Raw genomic sequence first — 26,677 nt, forward strand, 5'->3', positions numbered from 1 at the left:
AAACAATGAAATTTCATTGTTCTTTCAAAAATTTTTTATTGGGGAAACATGCAGTATTGAACAGTTAGCTTTTTTGTTCTCTTTGTGCCGCAATTACTGGAAATACTTCATATTTTTGGGTTGTTTTCTTCTTCACAATTAAGGGGGGAAATTATACTGCTTTCAAGCCAGGCTGCGTCAGTATTTTACCTGGGAAGGAAATGGCTAAGACTCTGGGAGTCGTTTTGTTTCCCCCAAGTTAAAATACACACGTTGTTGGAGGATTTAATCAGCTAAAAAGCAACGTTTGACTATTTCATACTGTGTTACATAACTTCCTGAAAATGTCAGAACATCTTAAGTAGGCAGCATGCCTGGCAAGAATATCTCCCTCCCTGAGTGTAATAAATTTAATTCCAAAGTCTGAGAGCTTTTTCAGTCATGTAAAAAGCCCCAGTTTGCTTGTTAGTTAACTTAGGACCCCAAACATATCTAAGCTTTCATTTTTCAGTCTTATAAAGCCATACATCTATCTTACACTACTGTGACTGTTATACCTACGTATAACACCCCCAAGCTGCACATCTGGTGGTGGTTGGGGTATGGACTTATCGGGGAGAATCACTGTTCCAAAAAGGCAAAGACCAGGAAAGATCAATTTGGTAGTGGGGTAACATCAAATCCAATTTTCTCACTCAACTTTATTAAAAGCAGCTGGCTCATGACTTGTGCTAGGCAAGCAATGTTATTTATTTAAAAAGCAATTCTCAGTGGGCTCCCCTTCAGGTTATTCTCTACATAAGTCTGTAATTTTATGTACTTCCTTTCTTTAATGAAAAAAATGGTATTTGCCCTTCTGACTTTTCACTTTGATAACCTTATTAGCATCAGAAACAAGTTAGCTGTAGACGGATTAAAATGAAAAGTGTTCTCATTTTTTCTAATAAAACAGGATATTGTAGATACATTTCAAATTTCAGTTGTCCAAAAATGTAGCCCTTCTATATTTTGTAGTGGCAGATACAAGAGATCAGAGAGCCCTTAAAAGTCACGTTATAAACACGAACATATGTTCAATCTCTTGTATTTTCTTCCAAAAAACTGCCAGGCATCCACCACTTACCTCATTTTTTTGCAACTGTTAAGAAAATTGCCTGATACACAAGCTTTTTGAAAACTGCAAAGCTGGGCCATTTCTGTGGTCAGTTATGTACCTTTTCTTGAATTTTCTAGGTCAATAACTGCAGAATACAGTAGTAACACCCTATCTTTAGCCACACTTAGAGCTTTAGGGCAGGGAAATTCCTTTTAAGACCATCTCTATTCTGTTGGATTTAACGAAGTACCCAAAAACTTTATACTACATGTAATGGGTTTGAAACAGATTAAGCAACAGGATGGAAGCTTAGTATTCTTGTTTTTGAAGTAAAACAAATCCTTCCAAATGCCTCCTTTTGTTCGTTGTCTTCTTCCTCATCCTTCCAACCACTTTCCTAGCACTGGAGTAACAGCCAGGCAATGTAATACAGTACTTCAAGCTTTACAATATACTGTTAAGTGCAGCATTGCCTAGTGAGAGAAAATTAAAGAAAGAACGAGAGAAACCTCTTGTTGGAAAGTTCCTGCAGTAAAAGTGAAACCTATGGTATTTAGACTATCTTTACAACTATGAAAAACTTTTCAATTCTGAGAAAATAAAGGTATCAGTGGGCCAGTGCAGCCTTCAATACTGCACGTCTTCACCTCCCTTTAATCTTTTTAACAGCTACTAGCTGACCCAGATGCCCGCTTAGTTGCCTTTAACAACCACCAGGTCCAACACACCTCAAGCCAGCTCAGAGTCACTAGGCAAGCAGAGCAGAAACGCAAGCCGCCTCTCCTCAGTCTTCCAGCGGCCGTGGGAGGAGAAGCAGCCGGGAGTGGGGCGCGAACGCCACGCCTCCATGAGGGGCGGGGCTGCTTCCCGACCACCATTTCTGCAGAGGCAGGGCAAGAGGCGGGCCACCGGTGACGTCATTCAGGAACGCCGCCCTGATTGGAGGGAAGGAGGCGGAGTCTAGTTTCCCTGGTGACAGGTTGTCCGGTGGTCGCCTGGTAACCGGTCGTGGCTGTACTGGCGGCGGCAGGGCTGGCGGCTTAGGCCGCAGAGGTCTGTGGGCCTGAGCCCACGCTGGACTCTGTCCGTCCTGCGATGACTGCTGCCCTGGCCGTCGTCACGACGTCTGGTTTGGAAGATGGGGTGCCTAGGTCCCGTGGCGAAGGGACCGGGGAAGTGGTCTTGGAGCGGGGGCCTGGCGCGGCCTACCACATGTTCGTGGTGATGGAGGACTTGGTGGAGAAGCTGAAGCTGCTCCGCTACGAGGAGGAGTTCCTCCGGAAGAGCAACCTGAAGGCCCAGTCCAGGTGGGTTCCGGCGTCCCCGGGCGCCTGGGTGCCTGCTAGCCCCCAGGGAGATGCCCTCCTTGGTCCTGCTGGGAACCAATTTCGTGAAAGCGGGTTAGCAATTCCTTGCCTCCGTCTTCCTAGCCAGGGAAGGGCACTTCACCCCAAACTCCCGGGAGGTCCGTGGAGCTCACGCAGCCCTGACTTGGTATTTTTGTAGAGAGAATAAGTTTTGGAACGGCAGAAAGGATCGGAAGACAGCTTGCCTGTTTCCAACACACACGCATTACCACAAAACACAAACTATATTTTCTGGTTGTAAAGATGGAACAAATACTCATTGTAGAAAACTCAGAAAAACACAAGAAAATGTCTAGAAAAATTATAAAACCGCCCAAAATCTCGTCTCCAGAGAGGAATGCCATGATCACTTAAGGCTTTTTTCTAGTTTGGGGTTTTTTGTTGTTTAAGACCCTGTTCATACAACTAGGGACCGTGGGTACTTAGGACCCTGTTAAGGAGCACTTTAAATGCGGTTAGTAAACTTGTTAACTACTTGCTATGGTTTAAAAGACTTCTGCCTTTGCAATAACCATACTCTCAGAAACTGAAAAGTGGAAAAGACGAATGACAACTATTGAATTGTCCCCCTGTCATAGAACCTAAAGTTCTACCCTTGTTCCGGTGGGGGAAAAGTCCAACATATCCTGAAAGCAATGCCATTACTTGCTGAGGGTAGTGGTCAGCTAGGACCTTCTCCTCAAATCACTGTAGTTTAGCAGTAGCCAGATAAATCAGTTTTATAGCTTTTCTTTCACTTTAATACTTACATTTGTTTATTTTATTCCATAAAAAGCAATCAGTATGAAGAATCTATAGTACTTAATGTCTACAGCCAGGCTCAAATAATTTCCCTTGATAGTTTTAATCTCATTCCACTGCTCTCTTCCAATAACTTGAATTGAAAGATATGTAGGCTTGATGTAAACTGTTCATATTAAATTAGTCCATGGTCAGAGAAAAGATAAAGGAAAAAGTAGTGTTGCTTGATCCATGTTAGAAAAGATAGTCCTGGGATTATTACTTAAAGTGAATTGATCAGGATAATATAGACAACCAACATTTCCTATGTTAATAAAAATGCATTTTTTTCCAAGTATATTTTTCAAATGAAAAGAAAATGGCCTTAAGGTTCTGTTGATGTCATCTCTTGCACTGTGTCCTCAGGGGTTCAGCAGGATACTTTGAATCATGGATTTGTGTGGGGATATCCTAGTCCAATGGTTCTCAAAGTGTGATCACCAGACCAACAGCATCAGCATCACCTGAGAACTTACTAGACATGAAATTCCTCAGGCCCTTTCCCAGGTCTACCTTTTCAGTAATTATAGGGATGGGGCCTAGCAGTCTGGTTCAGTAAGCCTTCCAGGTGATTCTGATGGACACTAATGTTTGAGAACCACTGTCCTAGGTTTGCAGTATCTATTGGTGTTCATTCCTCTGCCCTAGAAGAGTTATCTGCCGATAAGGAAAAGATGACTTTTTGGTGGGTGGGTGCTTTGAAAGGATAGTGAGCATATACCTGGAAGGACTTCATGGCCTTTTTTCTTCCCAGCTTTCTGTTATCTTCCAGAACATTTACACTTATCCTGCAGGAAAAAGTTTGGGAAACATGGAGTATACAACTGATTCTTATGACAATGGTTATAATAGTTGTAAATACATTGTAAACATAATAATGATAGCTACACATGAACAAGACAAATAAGATCTTTGATTAAACTGACTTGAATGTTGTTGCTAGTGAGTTTTATTCCTATAATGTTTAGGTATAAATCATACCGCTCCTCGTAGAACTGTGTTTAGTAGACTAGGGGATTAAGCAAGAGCCACAGATGTTTGACTGGTGATGTGACATTCACAGGTTCTTAATCCTGACTACACCTTATAAACATGTAGAAATCTTTTGAAATATACCCCATACTGGGCCTACTTTCACTGAAGTTCTGATTTAATTCACTCATGAGGGAAGAAGCAATGTTTGGCCAAGTACCAGTATTTTTATTAGCTCCTCAGGTGATTGAATATGCAGCCAACATAAAAACAAATGTTTACCATAGGTGATAGGTTAGAAACAGTAAAAATGCATAATGAGTAATCTTTGAGATCTTTTTTAAACTCTGAGGTTCTTCCAGATTACCATTTTCATTAATAAGGTACTCACATATTATTACTGACACTTAAATCATTTTGGCAAAAATTCTACATGCTCTGTGCTCTAACATGCACTACATTTCCTGGGTGTAAGTTCTTTGATCTAATATTTTGGGTACAGTAGTAATTGCCCTAATCCTGCTGATTTAAAAACTTCAATGTGAGTGCTGTGGATTACTGGAAACTTCAAAGGGTGAATTATTGAGGTCTTTTGATTTGATGGCCATTTGGGGGGAAGAAAGATTGTTGGACAATTGTGAATTCGGCCCTATTAGTTATTATAGACTTATTTGCATTATTTCACATCCGCCCCCATTCCTCCTTGTTTTGAAACAGACACTATTTTGCACTGCCTACCAACCCTGGCGAACAGTTCTACATGTTTTGTACTCTTGCTGCTTGGTTGATTAATAAAGCAGGACGTCCCTTTGAGCAGCCTCAAGAATATGATGACCCTAATGCAACAATATATAACATACTATCCAAGCTTCGGTCATTTGTAAGTGTAAACGACCCTTCTTTTTCCATGTTCTCAAGTTATGAATTTTAATACTGGTAATTTAATAACAAATGCTAGCCATTTAGATGACTCCTTTGTAAATATAATTATGAATTTATTTTCAGGTAAAACCTCCTTAAAATAGTTTATATTATAATCTTAATGTCACTTCTGAAAATGTTCAGTATATACTCTTTATTAGCCCAAAGTAATATTTTAAAAAAAAATCTTGATATATCTGAGAGGTAAATTTTGGGGTGGTTAATTCTTGCTAAAAAATGATAATAAAAAAAAATCCTACAAAGTCAAAACACTTTATGTTCTGAAAGGGAACTTGTACTTAAGACCATGATAGCAGTTGTACTTTTTCATTTCTGACTTTTCCTGGGCAGGCAGTAAGATATTTTTGGCACAAATGTTATTAATTTTTGACAAGTGAATCACTCTGTTCTTAAACATAGTTGTTTAAATAGTTTTACTGGTTTCTTTTCACTCTAATAAGATCAATAATTTGTTCTGCTGCTATGATGTTATTGACTTTTAATTTGATACTTTTAACAATGAAAGTCTTTATTTTGAGTATTTTTATGTATCAATGGGTTACAAAGACTTGAAATGGATTTCTATGAAGCAATGTAATTACAGTTATTGTAAATCATTTGAAAGAAAAGTGATACATCCATTCAGCAGTTCTTTGCTTAAAATATTTGACATTTGGAGTATAACTAACAAATAATACCCTGTTTTTTCTTTTGTTTTTCAGGGGAGAACTGCAGATTTTCCTCCTTCAAAATTAAAGTCAGGTTATGGAGAACATGTGTGCTATGTTCTTGATTGCTTAGCTGAAGAAGCATTGAAATATATTGGTTTCACCTGGAAAAGGTAAAAATTACCCAACCTGATAATAGTAATTTTATGTGCATAGCATTTGCCTCTGAGGGTACAGAGCTGTTTAATTGAACATAAAAGAATTATTTCCTTTTGACTATTCTAAATTGAAAATGCCACAGATAATTAAGAAAAGCCAGTATAGACAAAATTAGAATATCTCATGTCTTCAAAACTAATTCTGAAGTAATGTGTTACATATTATTGTGCCCCTTCCCTGTTCAAATATGTAATTATTAAAGGTTTAACTGTGACTATATATCTTCGTAAATTCTGGACATTTTTTTAAAGTCTCTTGTACATATGTTTACACACACAAACATAGTATATACACAGAGGGAACTGATAGCTACAGATTTAAGGAAAAATGGAAATTAATGTAGTACTTTAAGTGGGATTTTCTCCTTTGCTCTTTGTAGTTACTGGGCAAGAATAACACTGAAGAAACTACCTGACACTCTCCTAGACATTGTTCATTGCTTTTGTGTCCAACCTGACAGTGCTTTGTTTATTTCTATTATTGTATTATATTTATCCTATGGTATAAAATTGTTCTTTACTATTCTGACATTCTTGCTAGAAATCATGAAATCTTTACAAGTACTCTGTTAGCATAATGCTTGGTGTATCTTAGTTGTTTAATAGATATTGAGCATATAGATGAAATAGAACATTTGGAAACAATTTATAGATATTATAATTAGAAAACATAAATTTTATGCTTTGCAGTTTGGGATTATTAATAGGTTAGAATGTAGAAGGCACTATTCAGGTAAAATGCTAGTAAGCGTGTTTTTTTTTTAATTAGAGCTAACTTCTGTAGAAAGATATATGTATATATATACACACACACACACACACACACATATTATTCCCTGTTAATAACATTTAATGTATATTCAATTATTATTCTTTTAGATATAATCTCCCTATTAAGTTTAACCTTGAATTAGGTTATCATTGGGATGAGCCATATGAAATTACTCATATTCATCTATTTTTAAACTAAAAAATGGCAATTTCATATGCTTCAATCCAAACATTATTATTTAGTACAATATAAAGAATGACTACATGGTCCATAATACTTTATTAAATTTCAAGAGAAGATAAGTTATGAGATGTGCTGCTGTATTTAGCATTTTAAAAAACTACTAAATTCATAGCCTAATATATTCTAAATTCACCAGAAGCTATGGTGTAATATCTCAACCACTATTCTATTTTGCACTTCCTTTGTTTCTCAGCATATCTTATTCCTGGCCTATGTATTATAATTTGGATAATTTATTTTTTAGTTTTGTTTTTAATTGACACATAACTGCAAATTTTGGAGTACAATGTGATGTTTTGATAGATGTGTACAATATACAATGATCAAGTTAGTGAAATTAACATATTCATCATTTCAAACGTTTATCATTTTGTTGTGGCAAGAAAATTCCAAATCTCTTTGAGCTATTTTCAAATATATATTATTGTTAATTAATATATAATATTGTTAACTGTAGTCACCCTGCTGTGCATTGGAACACTAGAACTTATTCCTCCTAACTGTAACTTTGTACTCACCGACGTTGACCAACTTCTCCCTATTCTCCCTTCCCCCTACCCTTCCCATCCTATGGTAACCACTATTATACTCTCTACTTCTATGATATTTGTCTTTCTGTGCCTGGCTTATTTCACTTGACATAGTGTCTGTAGTGTCCTCCATGCTTATACAGGTTGCTACAAATGACAGAATTTCATTCTCTTTTATGGTTGAATAGTATTCCACTGTGAAAATATACCACATTTTCTATTCAACCTTTGATGGATACTTAGGTAGATTCCGTATCTAGAGTATTGTGAATAGTGCTGCAATAAACATGGGAGTGCAGATATCTCTAACATACCGATTATATTTCTTTTGGATATATAATCAATAGTGGGATTGTTGGATAATAGAGTAGTGCTGTTTTTAGTTTTTTGAGGCACCTCCATAGTGTTCGCCATAGCGTCTGTACTAATAATTTACACACCTGCCAATAGTGTTCAAGGGTTACCCCTTCTCCATATCCTCAGCAGCCTTTGTTATTTTGGGGGGGGGGCGAGGGGTTGGGTAATAGCCATTCTAACTGGGGTGAGATGATACCTCATTGTGGTTTTGATTTGTGTTTCCCTGATGATTAGTGATGTCAAGCATTTTTGCATATATCTGTTGGCTGTTTCTATGTATTTTTTGAGAAATGTCTATTAAGATCTTTTGCACATTTTAAAAATTAGACTAGTTTTTTTGTTGTTTTGCTATTGAGTTGTGTTTCTTATACATACTGGATGTTAACTTCTTGTCAGATGGGTAGTTTGCAAATATTTTCTCCCATTCTGTGGGTTGTCTCTTCACTCTTTTGATTGTTTCCTTAAGTTTGATATAATCGCGTTTGTCGATTTTTGCTTTTGTTGCCTGTGCTTTTGAGGTCTTATCCAAAAAATTCTTGCCCAGACCAATGTCCTGAAGTGTTTTCCCCCACGTTTCCTCTAGTAGTTTCAGTTTCAGATTGTATATTTAAGTCTTTAATCCATTTTTAGTTGGTTTTTATAAGTGGTTAGAGGTAGGGGTCTAGTTTCATTCTTTTGCATGTGGATATCCAGTTTTCCCAGTACTATTTATTTTTCTTTTTTTGTTTTTTGGCACCATTTATTGAAGAGACTGTGACTTGGATAACTTATAAGGGCTATGTTTAAATGAGGAATAAAAGGAGGGAGCTGAAAAGTAGTCAACATCAGAGAATATGTCAGCTATGTAACATGTGAATGAGATAGACGTTACATATAGATGAATTTTTTATGTATCTAAATGTCATAATGAATCCTAGAAGAACATTGCCTCTGAGATATTTTCGAATTCTAATTAATGAAAAATTAGGAAATTTATTATTTAAGATGATTGATTTAGTTCACAGTATTTTGCATATTAATAAATGTTGACTTTTGTATATTTTTAACCTGATTGAGGCATGGGTTTTCGTTTTTAAGACAGGGTCTCACTCTGTCGCCCAGGCTGGAGTGAACCTCTGCCTGCCAGGCTCAAGCGATCCTCCCACCTCAGCGTCCCGCATAGCTGGGACTACAGGTGCACACCACCACTCCCAGCTAATTTTTTATTTTTTTTGTCAAGACAGGGTTTCACCATGTTGCCCAGGCTGGTCTCAAACTCCTGGTCTCAGGCAGTCCACCTGCCTTGGCCTCCCAAAGTGCTGGGATTATAGGTGTGAGCCATCACACCCAGCCAGGTTACAAGTTTTTAATACAAGTTTTCTCTCTAGCTTTGTTACTGGATAAAAAAAGGAAAAAAAACCCTTTTCATAAATAAGCCCAAATACATTTGAGTACTTTTAATATAGGAAATGTGTCATTAATCTTGATGAATAAATGATTTTTTCAAAGTTTAATGTTAGGATCACTAATTAGATTTTGGAAATAAGAAGAAAGCTGGAATCCTTCTTATTACCTATGTTAAAATAAACTTCAGATTGATCAAAGATGTAAATGTGAAAAGTAAAACTATAGAAGTATTAAAAGACCAGAGGAGTATAGAGGTTGTGGTATGACAGAAAGCCTCAAATATATGATGTTAAAGCTAGGGTCTGTGCAAGAAAAGGTTACCAACTCTATCTAAGAAGAACTGTAACAATCTTGAATAGCCAAGATTATAAGTAATACACTAGGGGAACAATTTTTGAGGGGTTAGGCAAAACATTAATTTTCTTAATATACAAAAAGCCAAAAAGTAAAGGGTATAAATAGACATTTCACCGAAAAAGAAGTGCAAGTAAGCAATTAAAATATGACAAGATATTCTATCACTTTCATGCTAAAGAAATGCAGTTAAAACAAGAATGAGATTTTTTTTCACTTGGTTGATTGGCTAAAATTAAAGTTTGTATTATATATCATATTGGTGAATATATGGAAATGGAGTCACTCTCCAGTATTGTTTGGAGTCTAAATTAGGGTAACATTTTGGAAGCCAATTTTGGCAGTATATAGCAAAACAATACATGTACAAAGTTGTTTACCCTGCCATTTCACTTGAACAAATTTATTCTAAATGGTATATGTAATGATAAATGTACAAAGATGATCTTTGCAATATTGTCTAGCAAAATAATTAGAAAAACCTCCATGTTCAGTCATAGGCTGCCAATTACATTAATTATGGTATTGTTCAATGAAATACAGTGCTTGTATGTAAAAAATAATGAGAAATACATATGTATTTAAATATGGTGTATTAGTGAGAAGCAGTAAGTTGGATAACACATGCATAGTATCATCTCATTTTTTTATAAATTTGGAGATAAACACTTGCTTTTTACATAGAAAGTTTTAGGAAAAATACATGAAACATTTAACAGCGATTATGGAAGTGGAGTGAAAAAGGACAAAACCTGGTATAGAGGAGATAATATTTGCATTATGATTTTTTTGTCTTACTAAATATTAAAATTATCATCTCATGTTTAACCTTATTATTTTAGGCCAATATACCCAGTAGAAGAATTAGAAGAAGAAAGTGTTGCAGAAGATGATGCAGAATTAACATTAAATAAAGTGGATGAAGAATTTGTGGTATGTGTGTGGCTGAACTTTCTGTTCATTTTCACCTTTCAGCCACTTTCCATTCTCTTTTCCCCCAGACTTCCATTATCTGGAATATATTTTATTTCATTGTTTCTAAAGAAGAAAAGCTTTTAAATACAGTGCTGAGTATCATCATTTAAGTTAATGTTTGTATTCTCTAATGATTGAGGTCTGAATTTTAGCAGAGGTTCTTAAACTGTTCAGGGAAATATATACCACTAGTTATATGAATAAATACTTTATTAACAACCATTCATGATGTTAAATAGACTGTGACTAATGAAGAATTTAAAACAGAACAAAAGAATTTAGGATTAATAAATTCTGCTTTATACGCATACCATTCATTTCTAAGGAATTCCTTTATTCATCTACAATTAGGATAAGTAGGAATTTTTTAATGCTTTTAAATGATCAACATTATTTGTTTGGCAGAATCTGCACCATTTTACATGTTTTACGTGCCATCCATAGTATGCAGCTAAAAATGACAGAGACAAAAGAACTTTTTCTCAAGATAATTCTCAGAACTAGAATTAGATTGACCCTGGTATTTTAGGAAGTATGCATGTGATTTGAAGCAGAAATGGTGGGGGGAAAAAAAACAACTTTATAGTATACAGCTGACCCCTGAGCAACGTGGGGGTTATGGGCATGGCCCCCACACAGTTGAAAGTCCACATATAACTCTGGACTCCCAAAAACTTTACTAATAGCCTACTGTTGACTTGAAGCCTTACCAATAACATAAACAGTTAACACATATTTTGTATATGTATTATATACTGTATTCTTACACTAAAAGTAAGCTAGAGAAAAGAAAATGTTACTAAGTAAGCCATAAGGGAGAGAAAACATATATACTATTAAGTGGAAGTGGATAATCATTGAAGTATCTTCCCTGTCTTCATATTGAGTAGCCTAAGGAAGAAGAGCAAGAGGAAGTGTTGGTCTTGCTGTCTCAGGGGTGGCAGAAATGAAAGAAAATTTGTGTTTAAGTGGACCCATGCAGTTCAAACCCATGTTGTTCAAGGGTCAACTATATTTTGCTGTCATAAACCAATTAAAATTTTTAGGTGATTTTTAAAATCAATAGATAATTAGTTTAAAATAAGTAAGTAATTGAAGTTTGGCATTGAGGTTAGTATAGTATTTAAGTTAGTATATGCTATGGAGGTTTTAATCACTGCATAATTTTAATAGCAAATGTTGAAAATAATTATTAAATAGATTAGATGCTATCTGAATAGAATATTATATAGCCATTTGTATTAGTCCATTTTGTGTTGCTGTAAAGGAATACTTGAGGCGCTGGGTAAGTTATAAAGAAAGGAAGTTTATTTTGGCTCACAGTTTTGCAGACCATACAAGAAGTGTAGCACCAGCATCTGCTTCTGGTGAGGGCACCAGGAAGCTTACAATCATGGTAAGACAAAGTGGGAGGAGGCACCTCACATGGCCAGAGAAGGAGCAGAGGAGGGGAGAAGGACCAGAGACAGAGGAGGGGACATATATCTAAACTATATCACCATTAAAAATTGTTGGGTGGGCATGCTGGCTCATACCTGTAATCCCAGCACTTCGGGAGGTGGTGGGAGGATTGCTTCAGGCCAGGAGTTTGAGACTAACTTGGGCAATATAGTGAGTCCTCATCTCTACCAAAAAGAAAAAGGAAAAAAATGCCAGGCATTGTGATTGCTTCAGGCCAGGAATTTGAGGCTAACCTGGGCAATATAGCGAGTCCTCATCTCTACCAAAAAGAAAAAAATACGAGGCATAGTGGTGCATGCCTGTAGTCCTAACTACTCAGGAAGCTGAGGTGGGAAGATCGCTTGAGCACAAGTTTGAAAGTGCAGTAAGCCGTGATCATGCCATTCCACTACAGCCTGGGTGACAGAGCAAGACCCTGTCTCTACAAAAAAAAGTTTACAAAGTTTACAAAGAAAAATACAAAGTTACTGACATGGGAATGTAACTTATACTATATGCTATAAAATTAACTGAGATGATTCCAAATTTTATGTTGTTATAACATTAACTATGTAAAATATGTTAAAAATAAATATATTAGCATTAATTATGAGTAGGGGAATTATGGATGATTGTTTTCTATGCTTTGTATTTTTAAGGTTTTTAACATGTATTTTTAACAGCAATGTAAATAAACATTTAAACAATATATGTAAAAAAAGATGACTGTCATTTACAGAAGGAAAAAGACCATTGTAAAACTTACCAGTTTAAAAGATATTTTTTAATGCGATGGATTTTAAAAGTCAAGACAAAGATATATTCATTCATTCTGCATATACTTATTGAGCACTTGTTATATAGCAGGCAGTGGGCAAGGCCCTGACTGTGTAGCATGTGCCAAAGCTTTGAAGGCAGGAAGAAGCTTAGCATGATCAAGGAACTAAGAGAAAACTACTGGGGCAGAGCTCCTAAGTGAGAGGGAGGGCGGCATAAGATTAACTGGGAAGACAGACCAAGTTCAAATTGTTTTGGGCATCAAAAGTAGTTTAGGCGTTATTCTTTGTGTAACAGATCTTTCCATTCGAGCTCAGAAATTAAGTACTGATATATTCCCAGTTGTTCACCTTATTTATTCCCTCATCTTGTCGTCTTAATAACTATTTAATAGTTATGAATAGTTTATGAATAGATACCTGGTTCTAGTACATTAACATTTAACTTCAAAGGCATATAACTAAGAACTGCTAGTCTGGGGAATAAAAAACAAACCCACTAGTCAGGAGAAAAATATCTGCAAGGGTAGAAACCATGTGTAATTTTCTTATTGTTGTGTCTCCAGCTTATTGTGCAGGGCCTGGTGCATAGTACATACTCATTAAATATTTGACCATAAAATCAAACTGTCAGCACATCGTTGTATAACATTTAGAAACTATAGCTCATTTTAAAGCTAGGAACCCTTTAAAGTTCAAGGCACCATTATTGGGGGTGTGAATTTAGAGAAATATACTGGAAAGCAGCCTCTTCACACATTTCTTCCCAGCCATGAGGTAAAGACCTTCTACTATCATAAGAGCAAACTGAAGGCCTTCCTCAAAGGGGTTGGCCCTGAGGCTATTCATTCCCTTGCATCATGTCTCTTGAATTTCTTTTCTTCTTCATTGTCATCATATTATTCGAAGGAGCCCTCTTTTACTTCTACTCCTCTCTGTAAGGAGGACTGGGTCACCACCAAGAAGACTTTTGATGGTGGGATAACATGATTCTGTTGTCTGAGTTTGTGGCATTGCTCAAGGATGGTAAAGCTTGGCCAGGTGCAGTGGCTTACACCTGTAATTCCAGCACTTTGGGAGGCTGGGGCGGGCAGATCACTTGAGGGTAGGAGTTTGAGATTAGCCTGGCTAACATGGTGAAACCCCATCTCTACAAAAATACAAAAATTAGGCGTGGTGGTGTGTGCCTGTAGTCCCAGCTACTCGGGAGACTGAGGCAAGAGAATTGCTTGAACCCGGGAGGCGGAGGTTGTAGTGAGCCAAGATTGCACCACTGCAGTCCGGCCTGGGCAACAGAGTGAGACTCTGTCTCAAAAAAAACAAAAAAGATTATTTCTGACAGTCAAAGTTCTGCTATAATCATCTAGAAACTAGAAACCTTTAATTTTGGACTGCCCATATCAAGCTAGGACACATTAATAATTATTTTTATAAATATGTTGGGGTTATAACACAAAATATTCCCACCTATTGCATGTAATTATATCCATAGTAATTGGCAGTCAGAATTAAGAAGGCATATTAGACAAACAGTAGGAAATTTTTGAGTGCCTTCTGAATTACTGAGATTAGAATCCTATTGTATTCTAATAGTTTACAAAACAATTTTCTAAGCCTGTTTACATTTGAATTCCTCTTGAATACTCTCTTAATACTTAGTAACTTAATCCTTTTTCTATGAATTAGTTTGGGTTCTTCAGAGGAATAGAACCAATAGTAGGTACACACACACACACACACACACACACACACACACACACACACATATAGAAAAAGACTGAGGAATTGGCTCACATGGTTATGGAGGCTGAGAAGTCCCAAGATCCACAGCTATCAAGCCAGAGACCCAGAAGAGCTGATGGTAGTCCCAGTTTGAGTCTGAAGGCCTGAGGACCAGGAGAGCTGAGCTGATAGTTTGTTTCAGTCTGAGTCAGAAGGCAAGAGAAGACTAATGTCTTTAGTGACAATGAGGCAAAGGTAATAAATTCTCTTTCCCAGCTTTTTTGTTCTATTCAGCCCTTCAGTGGATTGAATAAAGCCCATCCACATTGGTGATAGCAATCTGCTTTACTCAGTCTACTGATTCAATTATTTTTCACATCCAGAAACACCCTCACAGACACACTTTGAATAATGTTTAACCAACACCAAGGTACCTTGTGGCTCAGTGAAATTGACACATAAAATTTACCATCAAAAGTCGACCCCTTGTCAACTTACCACCCATGTACATCTTCTTAAACCGTAGTCTTCAAATAAAGACCATACATAGCATGGTTATAATTTCATCTAATGGAATGTAACTGCTCTGCATACAACAGATGTTGCTTTAATTCCTTCTCCACAAGAGGAGATAAAGTCCATAAGTGATATTTACTCTTCTCCCTGATATCACTTAAATATTATAATATTAAAAGTAATAATACTTAAATGCTGTGATATAAAGTCAGTACATCTGTGTTACATGATAAGGGAATAAGAGTAAAGAAAACAAAAATACAAATATATTCATAACAGGAAATATTCATAACAATCACAATTCTCATTTCTGTAACTGGTCACATGCTTGTAGTTTGTGTTTATAACTACCATCTTTCACTACCTATTCTGTATTCCCCTTGCCTTCAGTAAGCACCTCAGCTGGTTACAGTTCTTTACCTGGTGGGATGACTCAGACCTTTATTCCTGAAGTGTCTGGGCCATTAAGTAGACCTCCCTAGATTTGGTTGTTGTAGTTTTCTGTTGATTTTTAGTCACAGGGCATGGTAATAACATGCCTTAAAGGATCTCCTGTATTTTAGAATACTCTTCCTTCCATTTTGGAGTAGTCCAGTGTCCTGTTAATAGGATCAGTCATGCCAGCCAGTACAGTAATTGCCTTCTTTGCCATGTTGATTTAGAGGTATGAGGAGCCCTTAGTGGCCAGGTAGCAGTCTTAATTTCTGTTCAATCAAATCATTGTTGTATCTTCTGGTTGAAGAATTCTTCCTTTTGGAACTAAGACCTCTAGGCCAGCAAAGCATAAGGTCATGGGAACAGGAAGCAAGAATTTTGCTAGTGGGCTACTAGGGGTAATAGCAAGTGGTTCCACTCCATTTCCACCCCTTGATTCCTGGACCTGTAAATCCTGGCTGTAGGAGAAACAGCACCATATATTGGTTGCTGATTTATTCTAGTAACTACTATTAAAACTTTTTACCTATTAGTGTTCAGTCCAGTATAGTTTAACAAGTATCTATTGATTGCTTATGTAAACAGTACTGATCAGGTTATTGTAAAAGCATTATAAACTTGTCTCTTCTCCCATGAGCATTGAGTCATTGACATTTCAATCATTTACTCTGGTTGTTAAGTAGACTCTTACTAGTGCAAACACAGACTAGACTAAGCCATTTGTCAAAAGTGTATACCTCTGCTTCAGTTTTAAGATATAAAGTGATCACTTTTGTCTGCACTTCTGTCCTACTACCCCACTCTAAAAAAAAGTAAATGCCGCTTGAGTGTATAGAATCTACATTTATGTTGTTTCCTGTTTTACTAAAATCTTTCTGGTTCTCCAAGGTTTAGCATAGTTCTCATACCTTACCTTAGTTGCTGCACCCCATAGTTTCTTTTTTTTTTTTTTTTTTTTTTTTTTTTTGAGTCGGAGTCTCGCTCTGTCGCCCAGGCTGGAGTGCAGTGGTGCGATCTCGGCTCACTGCAAGCTCTGCCTCCTGGGTTCATGCCATTCTCCTGCCTCAGCCTCCTGAGTAGCTGGGACTACAGGCACCCGCCACCACGCCCGGCTAATTTTTTGTATTTTTAGTAGAGATGGGGTTTCACTGTGTTAGCCAGGATGGTCTCGATCTCCTGACCTCGTGATCCGCCCACCCCGGCCTCCCAAAGTGCTGGGATTACAGGTGTGAGCCATCGCGCCCAGCCAACCCCCATAGTTTCTGAGGAGATGTGGGATAGAGCCTTAGAATTTGCATTCTAAGGAGTACCTAGGTGATGCTGATACTGCTGCTCTCAGAACCATACTTGGAGAACCAGTATCTTACATATTTATAAATTGTTGAAGTTAAGGATTATCTTTGAAATCTACTACAGCTTTGTACAGTTCTATATATGGAAATGTTCACCAACTGACATTCTCTTTTTTCGTTATAAAATCATGACTTGAGGACCCAGTTCCATTGGCTTTATTATCGTGTCCTTAAGGTTGAAATATCCTTGTTAAATTTTTGTTACTTACTATGTCACTTGTCACCGCAAAGACATACGAAGAAAAGGGGAGCTCATGTTTTGTCCTACATGCTCATAGAAACTGCTCAGACTCCATATTTACTGCATGTTGGGGAAGGAGTTGGTTCTCAAAGGGTCACTTTCTACCCCTGCCCTCTGCATCCAATTGGTCTGCAGATTAGGATTAGCTTGGCATCCACCTATACTATCCTTTTTAATAGATTTAAGTACCATGGACCAACCAGTACTGGTAAGCATTATTTAATCAAGCTTGAACATACCGGAGATGAGATGTCAAAAATATGTATCAATGTGATTGGTCAAAGCAAATGAGAATATTCTCTGTCAGCCTCTCATTTTTGTCCATTTCAATTATATTGCTCAAAAATATCCATTAATTCTTTCTATTTATACCAAATATGCCAGCCACTTGGGCTTGTTTCTTGCCCTGTTTTTATATTTATCTGTAGTTCTATAGCAATGGCTCCCTTCCTTTCCCTCCCCCAGTTTTTTTCCTTTCTTTATTGACTACAAAAATAGTTCTATTTAAGTAGTAGTACCATCAAAACCTCAAAAAACAGATGAACTGTTAATAATATTGTGCCCTACTTTATGCACACATTCACTAGGCTTTTAAATACCCTTTCCTACACTAGTCTTTATATCAAGCTTAATATAGCTTAGTATACCATATAGGTGAAAACTGGAAATATATTTTTTAATTATAATTTTTAATAATTTTTTTAAAATTTATTTTCTAAGGAAGAAGAGACAGATAATGAAGAAAACTTTATTGATCTCAACGTTTTAAAGGCCCAGACATATCACTTGGTAAGTTTCATCAGATACATGCAGGACCAACAAGCAATCAATGTACATGTTCTGCTGGAAATTTAAATGAGTAGAAACCGTTGTTGGCCATTGTTTTGTATGCTGTTTGAAAAGTAGCTCTCAAAATTGCTTTCCTATATATAAAATGTTATAATTATAGCAAATATAAAAATCCAGAGGAGTGAGTGAGGCAGCCTCCTGTCTGTATCATGGAAAATTGACATAGTGCTACTCATGCAGACTGAAAATAATTTGCCTGGTGGCATTTTTTATTATGAAAAGACATCAAGTATTCTATTTCAAGTTATTTTCCATTTTAATAGGCCAAGATTTAATGATCTTGATTATAGGAAAATATTTAAATTGTAGCTCTTTAAATAAAATGGATTAAGACTGGTAGGTATATGAATAAGTAATCAGACATTGCTTTAAGTCTGTTTTAATTATGAAATAAATCTAGTCTATAAAAGTACATATACAATGAGATATTTCAGATATATATGGTATTTTTAATTTGCCATATATATTATATATCAATATATATATTTATAATATATGTAAGTAATATATAATATATAAATATAATATATATAAGTAATATATAAATATATAAATATATATTACTATATAATATATAAATATAATATATTAATATATATTAATATATTATATTTATATATTATATATTATTTATATATAAATAATTATATATAAATTACTTATATTATATATTACTTATATATTATAAATATAATATATATTATATAAATAATATATATAATAATATATTATATACATAATATATATAATATATTATAAATATAATATATATTATATAAATAATATATATAATAATATATTATATACATAATATATATAATATATTATATATTATAAACTTAATATATTTATATATTATAAATAATATATAGATATATAATTATGTATTATAAATATATAATATATATGTTATATAGAAATATGTGTTAAATTAAATAATATATAAATAATATGTTATATTTTGTATATTATATAATATGTTATAATATTTTATGTATTATATATTAATCAAGGATATATACCTATTGTACCCTCAAAAAGTACATATGGAAAGTAATACTCTATTAGTCCTTTATTTAATTTTTCTTATCTGAATCCTCAAGACAAGTTTGGATCTAGTTTTGGTTTCATATCATGATTTCCTTGACTACCCCTCCCCAGGGTGATCTTTGTATTTATCATAATAATGAGGATTAATAATACTAAGGCATCAATACTGCCTTAGTATTATTAGTCCTCATTGATGCCTTAGTATTATTAATCCTCATTAGTTATTATTAATGATGCATATATGTGTCTATGTTTTCTGCCCAACTTGAGACGTAATATAACATTTTGGTCAACTTGCCTCAGTGTGTGACTTGACTCTAATACCTGACTAGGATTCCAGATTTGGGCAAGTTTCCAAACTTCTTGTGCCTCATCTTCTTAAGCTGTAAATGAGATAAAAATATTACCTTTACCTTTGTCATAGGGTTTTTGAAAATTAAAAGAGTTACTACATGTAAAACACGATAATAGTATCTGTCACATAGAAAGTACTCGGCATTGGCAAAAACCAAAACCACATCTTTCCTCCATATTTCTCCGTCTGAAATCTGATTTGTATGCTCCTTGATAACAGAGATAGCTATCCTTTTTAATATTCCCCATAGTGTAACACAGAAGATACTGAATAAAGACCTCTTAAATGAATGAAGGTATTTTTTATTGATCAATTGAAAATATATCAGAATAATATGTTAAAATTTAAATCTAAACTCCAGTTATATCAATACCTTAATTTGCAGATCGTTTTGTAGTTTTCAAGTACTTTAAAACACATTTCTTTACTGACCTTGTAAAGTATTTGGGTAGATGTTATCTCCATTTTACAGATATAAACACTGAAATTTATAACCTTGGGACAGTTTAATCTTTTAAGAAGCTAATAAATCACAGTACCTGAATTTAAACTGCTTCTCCAAACTCCAAGTCTATTGCTTTTTCCGCTTTACCTCATAACAAGAGTTGAACAAGGTGTAGATATGTTTTGATTCCTGCCTTTAGCAAGTTGTAATTGGTACTGTTGGTGTTTACTTAATGTGTGTGTTGAAGATGATGATGACAAAGTGCTCCTCAAGTGTGAGAAGAAAAATAAAAGTAGAGATGCACACAGTTATTCTTGGAAAGAAACTGTTGTTTGTGTTATTCATTCTTATATTGATGGTGTAAACAGAGAACTGTGAAGGCCACCTGGGATTCCTTCTGGACAAAGTAGTTTGAGTACTGAGAAGGAGCAAAGTAATTTAATTTGTTTCTGCCACTACACCAATTCCTTATTGGTCCTGATTTCAATTTTTCATCTCAAACTACATGAGAAAGGGTTTTTCCAAATGGTGGTCTTGTAAATTATCGAAGTATTAGATTCTTTGGACAAAAATTATATAACATAACTCCTTTAGAGCTAAGACTATGTATATTTGTATTTCCACAAGAGGAAGAAGCGTGAACACCAGGTGTTTGTGGATGGTCAACCATGGAGTACTAATGAGGCAGAAAACCCTTTCATATTTTAAAAAACCTGGCAAGCTCATGATATTGCCCACTAAAGCCATCTGCCTGAGACAGCTGTGTCTGACTACAGCTTATGATGGTTCAGGCTGCTCTTTCCCCAAGACGAAATTGCTATATAGGTTAGTATCATAGATTTAAGATTTTATGTCTCATGCAGCAGGTGGACTCACAATGCAGAGGAAATATTATTTTAGGAAAATTAAGCATGATGAATTCTTCACTAGAACAAAAACGATACATACGGTCAAGGAAAGTGACTTTCTAAATGTATATGTGACTGTGCAAGCCCAGCCGTGTGTGGATTGCAGCATTCTCTCCCTGTCTATGGTTTTAAAACAATAAGATGCTTCTCCAACCATTCTCTGTCCTCTCACCCACCCTACTTTATTTTTCCTCACAGACCCTGGTATTGCATTATATTTATTAATTACTGATTTATTTTTTCTGTCGCAACCACTAGAATGCAAACTCCTCTGGAGCAGGAGCTTTTTCGCTGCTTTTTTCACCTGTACCTTGTATGTAGGAGTTGCTCAATAATCAATAATACTGTATGAATACATGCCTGAATGTGTGCTATTTTTGTATTTATGGTTTCATAGGCAATTTTCATAGAGAAAAGAACTTACTGACAATAATCATATCCTCTTCTGTGTACCATGTGGGATAATGCAGGGAGAAATCTACCTATAGTCCTTCCTTTCATTAAATAAAGTGAAGTCTAGACCCTGAGAAGCATGCTCTTTAAGTATCATGATAATTCTAAGAGTTGGACCTACACAAGCATATTCCTGAGATTTGCAGTAAAATGAAGTAAGAATGCAAATGAAAAAGACATGTCATAAGCTGGTTGTGTTCTCTGGATGCAAACACTGAGACAGTTTGGAGTGCAAGATGTTTATTAGAAATAGACACGTGTGAAAGGAAGGGAGAGGAAAGCAGGATTGGGCAGAGGGAGAAGTCATGCTGCAATACGGGCCTGACAAAGATTGGCCAACCTGGTAGAGCCAAGTGTTGCCTGCTTAGCTCACCCCCTGGAGGCCAGTTGCCCTGGGAAGGGCATACTCCCAGGTGAAATGGCTTTCTGCGGAAGCTGACAGCAGGAGACTGCTGGCCACATTCTCTGAAGCTCAGCAGCAAGATCTTCCTTGAAAGAGGTCCTGGTAACCCATCTTCCTAACTACCACAGCGTAGTTGAAGCCTGTAACTGCTAACTTGAAGAATTTGTAAAGAGATACCATCTGCCCATTGACTAAATTTTAAATGTCTGCCCAAGCATATCATGACACAGCAGTAGTTTCATGAACACTGAAAAAGATATGTTCCTCCTACTGATGATGAATGCTTGTAACAATGACATTGGTTTGTTTTGGAATGAGTTGCTTTTCAGAACATTTATTTGAGGTTTAAAAAATATATTTAAAGTCATTCTGTGTGATTTTCCCCTCTAATTCCCTTACCCCAATTATGATTTTGCCGACAACTGCAATTAGTGAGGCATTGCTTCATCTTCCACAATTTCATTTGTAATTTAATTACTTGAATTTTGAGATAGCTTTTCTTAGAAGGAAAGCATTACGAACGGATATTAGGCTTCAAGGCTAGTCCACAGAATTCCACGTTCTTTATGTCCTTCTGATTCCTGAGTGTTCTTGAAATCTGAAATTTAGCCAAAGCTACCCTAAGAGTGGCCATGAGAAAGCACACTGGTGCTGAATTAAAGTTCTGACAGTTGGGTTGGGCCTGTGATGTTTAGAAGTATAGTAGAATATTCAGCACTGTAGGAAGTGGGAGCAGGAAAGGAAGACTCTAGTGATGAGGTGGTAGCAAGGTGTGCTAGTCATTTCCATTTCTGATTTGCATTATGTCAATTGGGCACTGCTTGCATGTTCACAGTGGCTATGCTGTAATTATGAGTAGTCTTTGTATCTCCCTTCACCCTTGTGAAACTCAACAGAATCATGGCAACAGCCTTCTGGCAGCATAATGCAGATGTGTCATTCTCCTCCCCCAGTGAAAAAAAGAGGAGAGGGAGCTGTGCACTCTCTGAATTCTATTTTTAAATGCCCATCACTTCATTTCAAAACATTTTTTCAAACATGCCATAGATACTATTCTTTCTTGAGATGCTAAGTTTGAGGTTTTGGAAACCAAATCCTGAGTTACACAGTGTAAAACCAAGTATCTCAAAAGGTTTAAACACAATTGGTTTTTAATTACTTAGCAAGAAATTCATTGTACCAAGTAAGAATGAGAGACTTTTCAGCTTAAAAGGCAAACGCTGAAAGGAAGTAAAAATATGGGCTTAGAGTAAAAATGTCATTTCAGGTTTAGTTTAGAGTTTCATCTAGGCAAAACAGTATTATAATCAAAGAGAGGAAGAAGATGGATCTTTTTTGGTTAATGTCTTAAATACTTTAATTTTTAAAATTTTACGTATGTCTTATATTTTTCTTTTAGACAAAATATTCTTACTGAGTAATCTAGGAGAAAAAAACTGTTCTATGTACAGCTTGCCCTATCAGTTGCCATTAATTTTTGATTCCTGCTGAAGGAGAATGTTTTTTCCTCTGCTTTCCTAAAACAGTTGAGTGTTAGGCCTCCTATCTGTGTTATGAGAGAAGTCTATGGTTGGTATTTCACAGGAGAAATTAAAATGCCACATGTTTAAGTGTGATGGGACACATTATGACTGAGTAAATGCTTTTATTTCTCTGGTAACTAACCCTTACCACCCCCATCAGTTTTACATCTGGAGGTGAATAGGAAATGTGGGCTAGAGAAAAAAGCTCTGCTGCTCACTGCTCAGAGGAGGCTCAAATGGCACTTCTTGCTGGGTGTAAAAGACAGTTTTGCTTGATCTTTAGTGTAGCTTTTCAACCCACTTAAGAGAGATCTTTATTTTCTTCCTGGTTTCATTGTGGGCCTAGCAAAAAGTAGGAAGCAAGGACTTTTCAAGGTCCCTTCCAGATCTGAGTCCATACCTTCAAGGTAGATTCAATGGCAGAAATAGCAGCCCGAGATGAATTCCTGACTGTGTGTCACTCGCCACATGACCATAGCAAGTTAATTAACTTCTATGACTCTGCTTTCTTATCTGGGAATGGGGCACAAGTAATTCTACCCAGTCTTGTTTTAAGATTATTGTAACCTAACCTGTGGACAATACCTGACATTGTGCTGGCATAGAGTATGCGCTTCATGCATTTCTTATTTTGTATGAGTTTTTACCTTTCCTAGAAACTGGAATTAGTTCTCAACATTCTTATGTGTCATAGAAGACTAGGAAAAGCCCCAGTCCCTGAATACAAATAAGTCCCTAGATTGTCATGAGTATTTTTGAGTAAGATACTTACATAGGATATAAGTTATCAAGAAGCTTGCATTTCTATGTAAATTGGGAAGCCCTGGTGATGTCATGGCTTTATTTTCATAATCTGTCACACAAGATCTCCCCTACAGAAATGACTCAAGGAGATCTGATGAAAAGTAATATAATGATTTTTTTAGATATTGAGAGTTGTCATTCTATAAATAGATAGGTTATAGTTCCTTCCATCAATACTAGTAGCAGATATTTATTATATAATTCAATATATTAAATGGGTACCAGACTATATACATTTTTTCAGTCTTCTGTAACTTTGTTTTTTTTTAAACCCACCCATCTCTCAAACCCTCATCACCACTTATGACTTACCCCTGGCAATGTTAGTGCTTTGAATATATGTCTGATTCATCTTTACCCAGGCCATCTCAGTAGTCATTAAGACCCGTGGATGCTGCCTTTGAAACATCTCCCATATCCCATCCCTTCACCTGTCTTGCAAGGCCATGTTCTTTTCATCGCCTGTCTGGATTATATAACAGTAATGCTCTAAATAGTCTTTGGTCTTCCTCTTTCAATCCCACCCCCAACCTTTGTCACGATATTTTTCACCCTGCTTCTCTGTCTGACTTACTGAAACATGGCTATTACAGGTCATTCTGAATTCAATAACATTTGATGGCTTTCATTGCCTACAGGTCCGTTTATATAGAGTATAGAGCAATAAAATTTTGATGTGGCTTTCGAGGCCCTTAGCAATTTGACTGTTGTCTACACAGCTAACCTCATTTTCTTCTATAAACCCTTTATTCCAGTTAGATGGGTGCCCTCATAGGCTTTCAAACACCTTGTGAGCATATCTGCTCACATCCAATGCTTCTCTTTCCTATTGTCTCTTTTCTAAAATACCTTCCCACTGTCTCTCTACCTGACTCAAATGTTCAAGGTTCAGCTCAAATTCTATCTCTTCTATCTCCTAAGTGACACTTCCCTTATCACCTTGCCCCATTTCGTCCCACAGCCAAACCAAAAATCTACAAAAACCCATAAATCTTTATAAAACACAACTAGCATGTTTTATTCATGAGGATTATTGTTTTAGTCACTATTCCTGGACTGTAACAGTATGTGGAACATAGTGGGCACTAAATAAATAGTTGTTGGATAAATATTAATAAATACAGTAATTGTACCTTGCCTATAACTTCTTGGCTTCTTTTCTGGCTGGAGGACAAAATTCATATTCCTTACCTTAGATTTTAAGGTCTTTCACAATGTACTTAACTCTTTTTTCCTCCCCAGTATTCACCTTTTTAAGCCCCTAGACTCTTTTCTCATTTTGATCTTCACAAGTTATATTCATTCCTATTTCAGTTTTTTGGCTTATGCCGTTTTCCTCACTGTAAACACTTGGCTTGTCTCTTTTCTGCCTGTCTATATCCCATACATTCTTGTTAGGCTAAACTTAAAACTCATTATTGCATTAAAACATACTTGTCTTTCTCATTCAGACTCCTACAACATACCACCTGTACCAGCTAGTTTTTGGAAGTTAATCAAATTTTATTTTTACCTGCTTATTGAAAAAACTTTATTCTTTTTAAAGTAAAATATGTTCCTTGGGCTTTTTAAAAAAATGAACAAAAGAGTATAAAGAAAAATGTGAAAAGTTTCCCAAATCTCAGCATTCAGATAGAAACATTGTACCCCTTTATTCATAATTAGCCCAAAGTTATGTAAGATGAGAACATTTGGAAGTGGTGTCTGAATGAAGGGTATATGGAAATTTTTTTGTGTGATATTGATGCAATTTTTTATAAGCCTGAAAATATACACAGAAATTAACAAAGTAGTATAGAATCTATAAAATAATACAAATATGTGGTCATGTTAGTATATGAAGCAATGCAAATCAGTGAGGAAAACTGAACTATTCAATTAAATGGTGAAGAGATAATAGGCTAATCCATTTGTAGAAAAGGCTGGATTCCTCCCTCGTACATTACACCCAAATTAACTCCACACAGATCACAATAACAAATAATAAGGCACAAAAATAAAATAAAAACATGAGGCCGAGTGCAGTGACTCACGCCTCTAGTCCCAGCACTTTGAGGGCCATGGTAGGTGGATCACTTGAGGCCAGAATTTCAAGACTAGCTTGGCCAACATGGTGAGACCCCATCTCTACTAAAAATGCAAAAATCAGCCAGGCATAGTGGTGCATGCCTGTAGTCCTAGCTACTTGGGAGGTTGAGGCAGGAGAATCGCTTAAACCCTGGAGGCAGAGGCTGCAGTGAGCCGAGATCGTGCCACTGCACTCCAACCTGGGTGACAGAGCGAGACCCTGTCTCAAAACCAAACCAAAACACACACGCACACACCAAACATGAGGAGTGGCAAGTGTTATAGTTTGAAGTAGGCATAATTAAGCATGACAAGAAAATCAAAAACATAAAATACAAATCTGAATGCATAAAAATGAAAACTTTATATTACGAGAAAGCAGAGTAGGGAACACCATTAAGTTAAAATACAAGTGATGAACTGGAGAAAAATTATTATAGCCTATGTGCAAAGGGTTGATAGACATGTGGTAAGGTGTTTTGGAGCATGTGCTCTAGAGTAACACTGCCTGACCTACCAATCACTGGATGTGACATTGAAAAAGTCACCTAACTATTCTGTGCCTCAGTTTCCTCACTTTAAAAGATGGTAATAAGACTCCCTGTTTCATGGTGTTATTATTGGGCATTTAACCCATATGTAAAAGCATCCAGTACCATGTTTGGCTTGTAATAGTAATGATAATAACTGCTAAAATATACCAGGGGTTAATATGTATTA

General features: G+C 36.0%; 1 protein-coding gene across 1 annotated transcript in view; it reads left to right on the plus strand.

Annotated features, from left to right (window-relative positions):
* The first annotated feature begins 1,969 nt into the window (after positions 1-1,969).
* Positions 1,970-26,677, plus strand: part of IFT57 (intraflagellar transport 57) — a 61,404-nt gene continuing 36,696 nt past the window's right edge. The window contains exons 1-5 of the mRNA XM_003261773.4: positions 1,970-2,382; positions 4,912-5,074; positions 5,838-5,956; positions 10,486-10,576; positions 17,821-17,889. Of these exons, the coding sequence (XP_003261821.1) occupies positions 2,171-2,382; positions 4,912-5,074; positions 5,838-5,956; positions 10,486-10,576; positions 17,821-17,889 (654 nt within the window). The 5' untranslated portion in view covers positions 1,970-2,170. The remainder of the gene's footprint in view (positions 2,383-4,911; positions 5,075-5,837; positions 5,957-10,485; positions 10,577-17,820; positions 17,890-26,677) is intronic.

This window comes from Nomascus leucogenys, chromosome 21 (genome assembly GCF_006542625.1).
Source record: "Nomascus leucogenys isolate Asia chromosome 21, Asia_NLE_v1, whole genome shotgun sequence".
NCBI classification, from domain to species: domain Eukaryota; kingdom Metazoa; phylum Chordata; class Mammalia; order Primates; family Hylobatidae; genus Nomascus; species Nomascus leucogenys.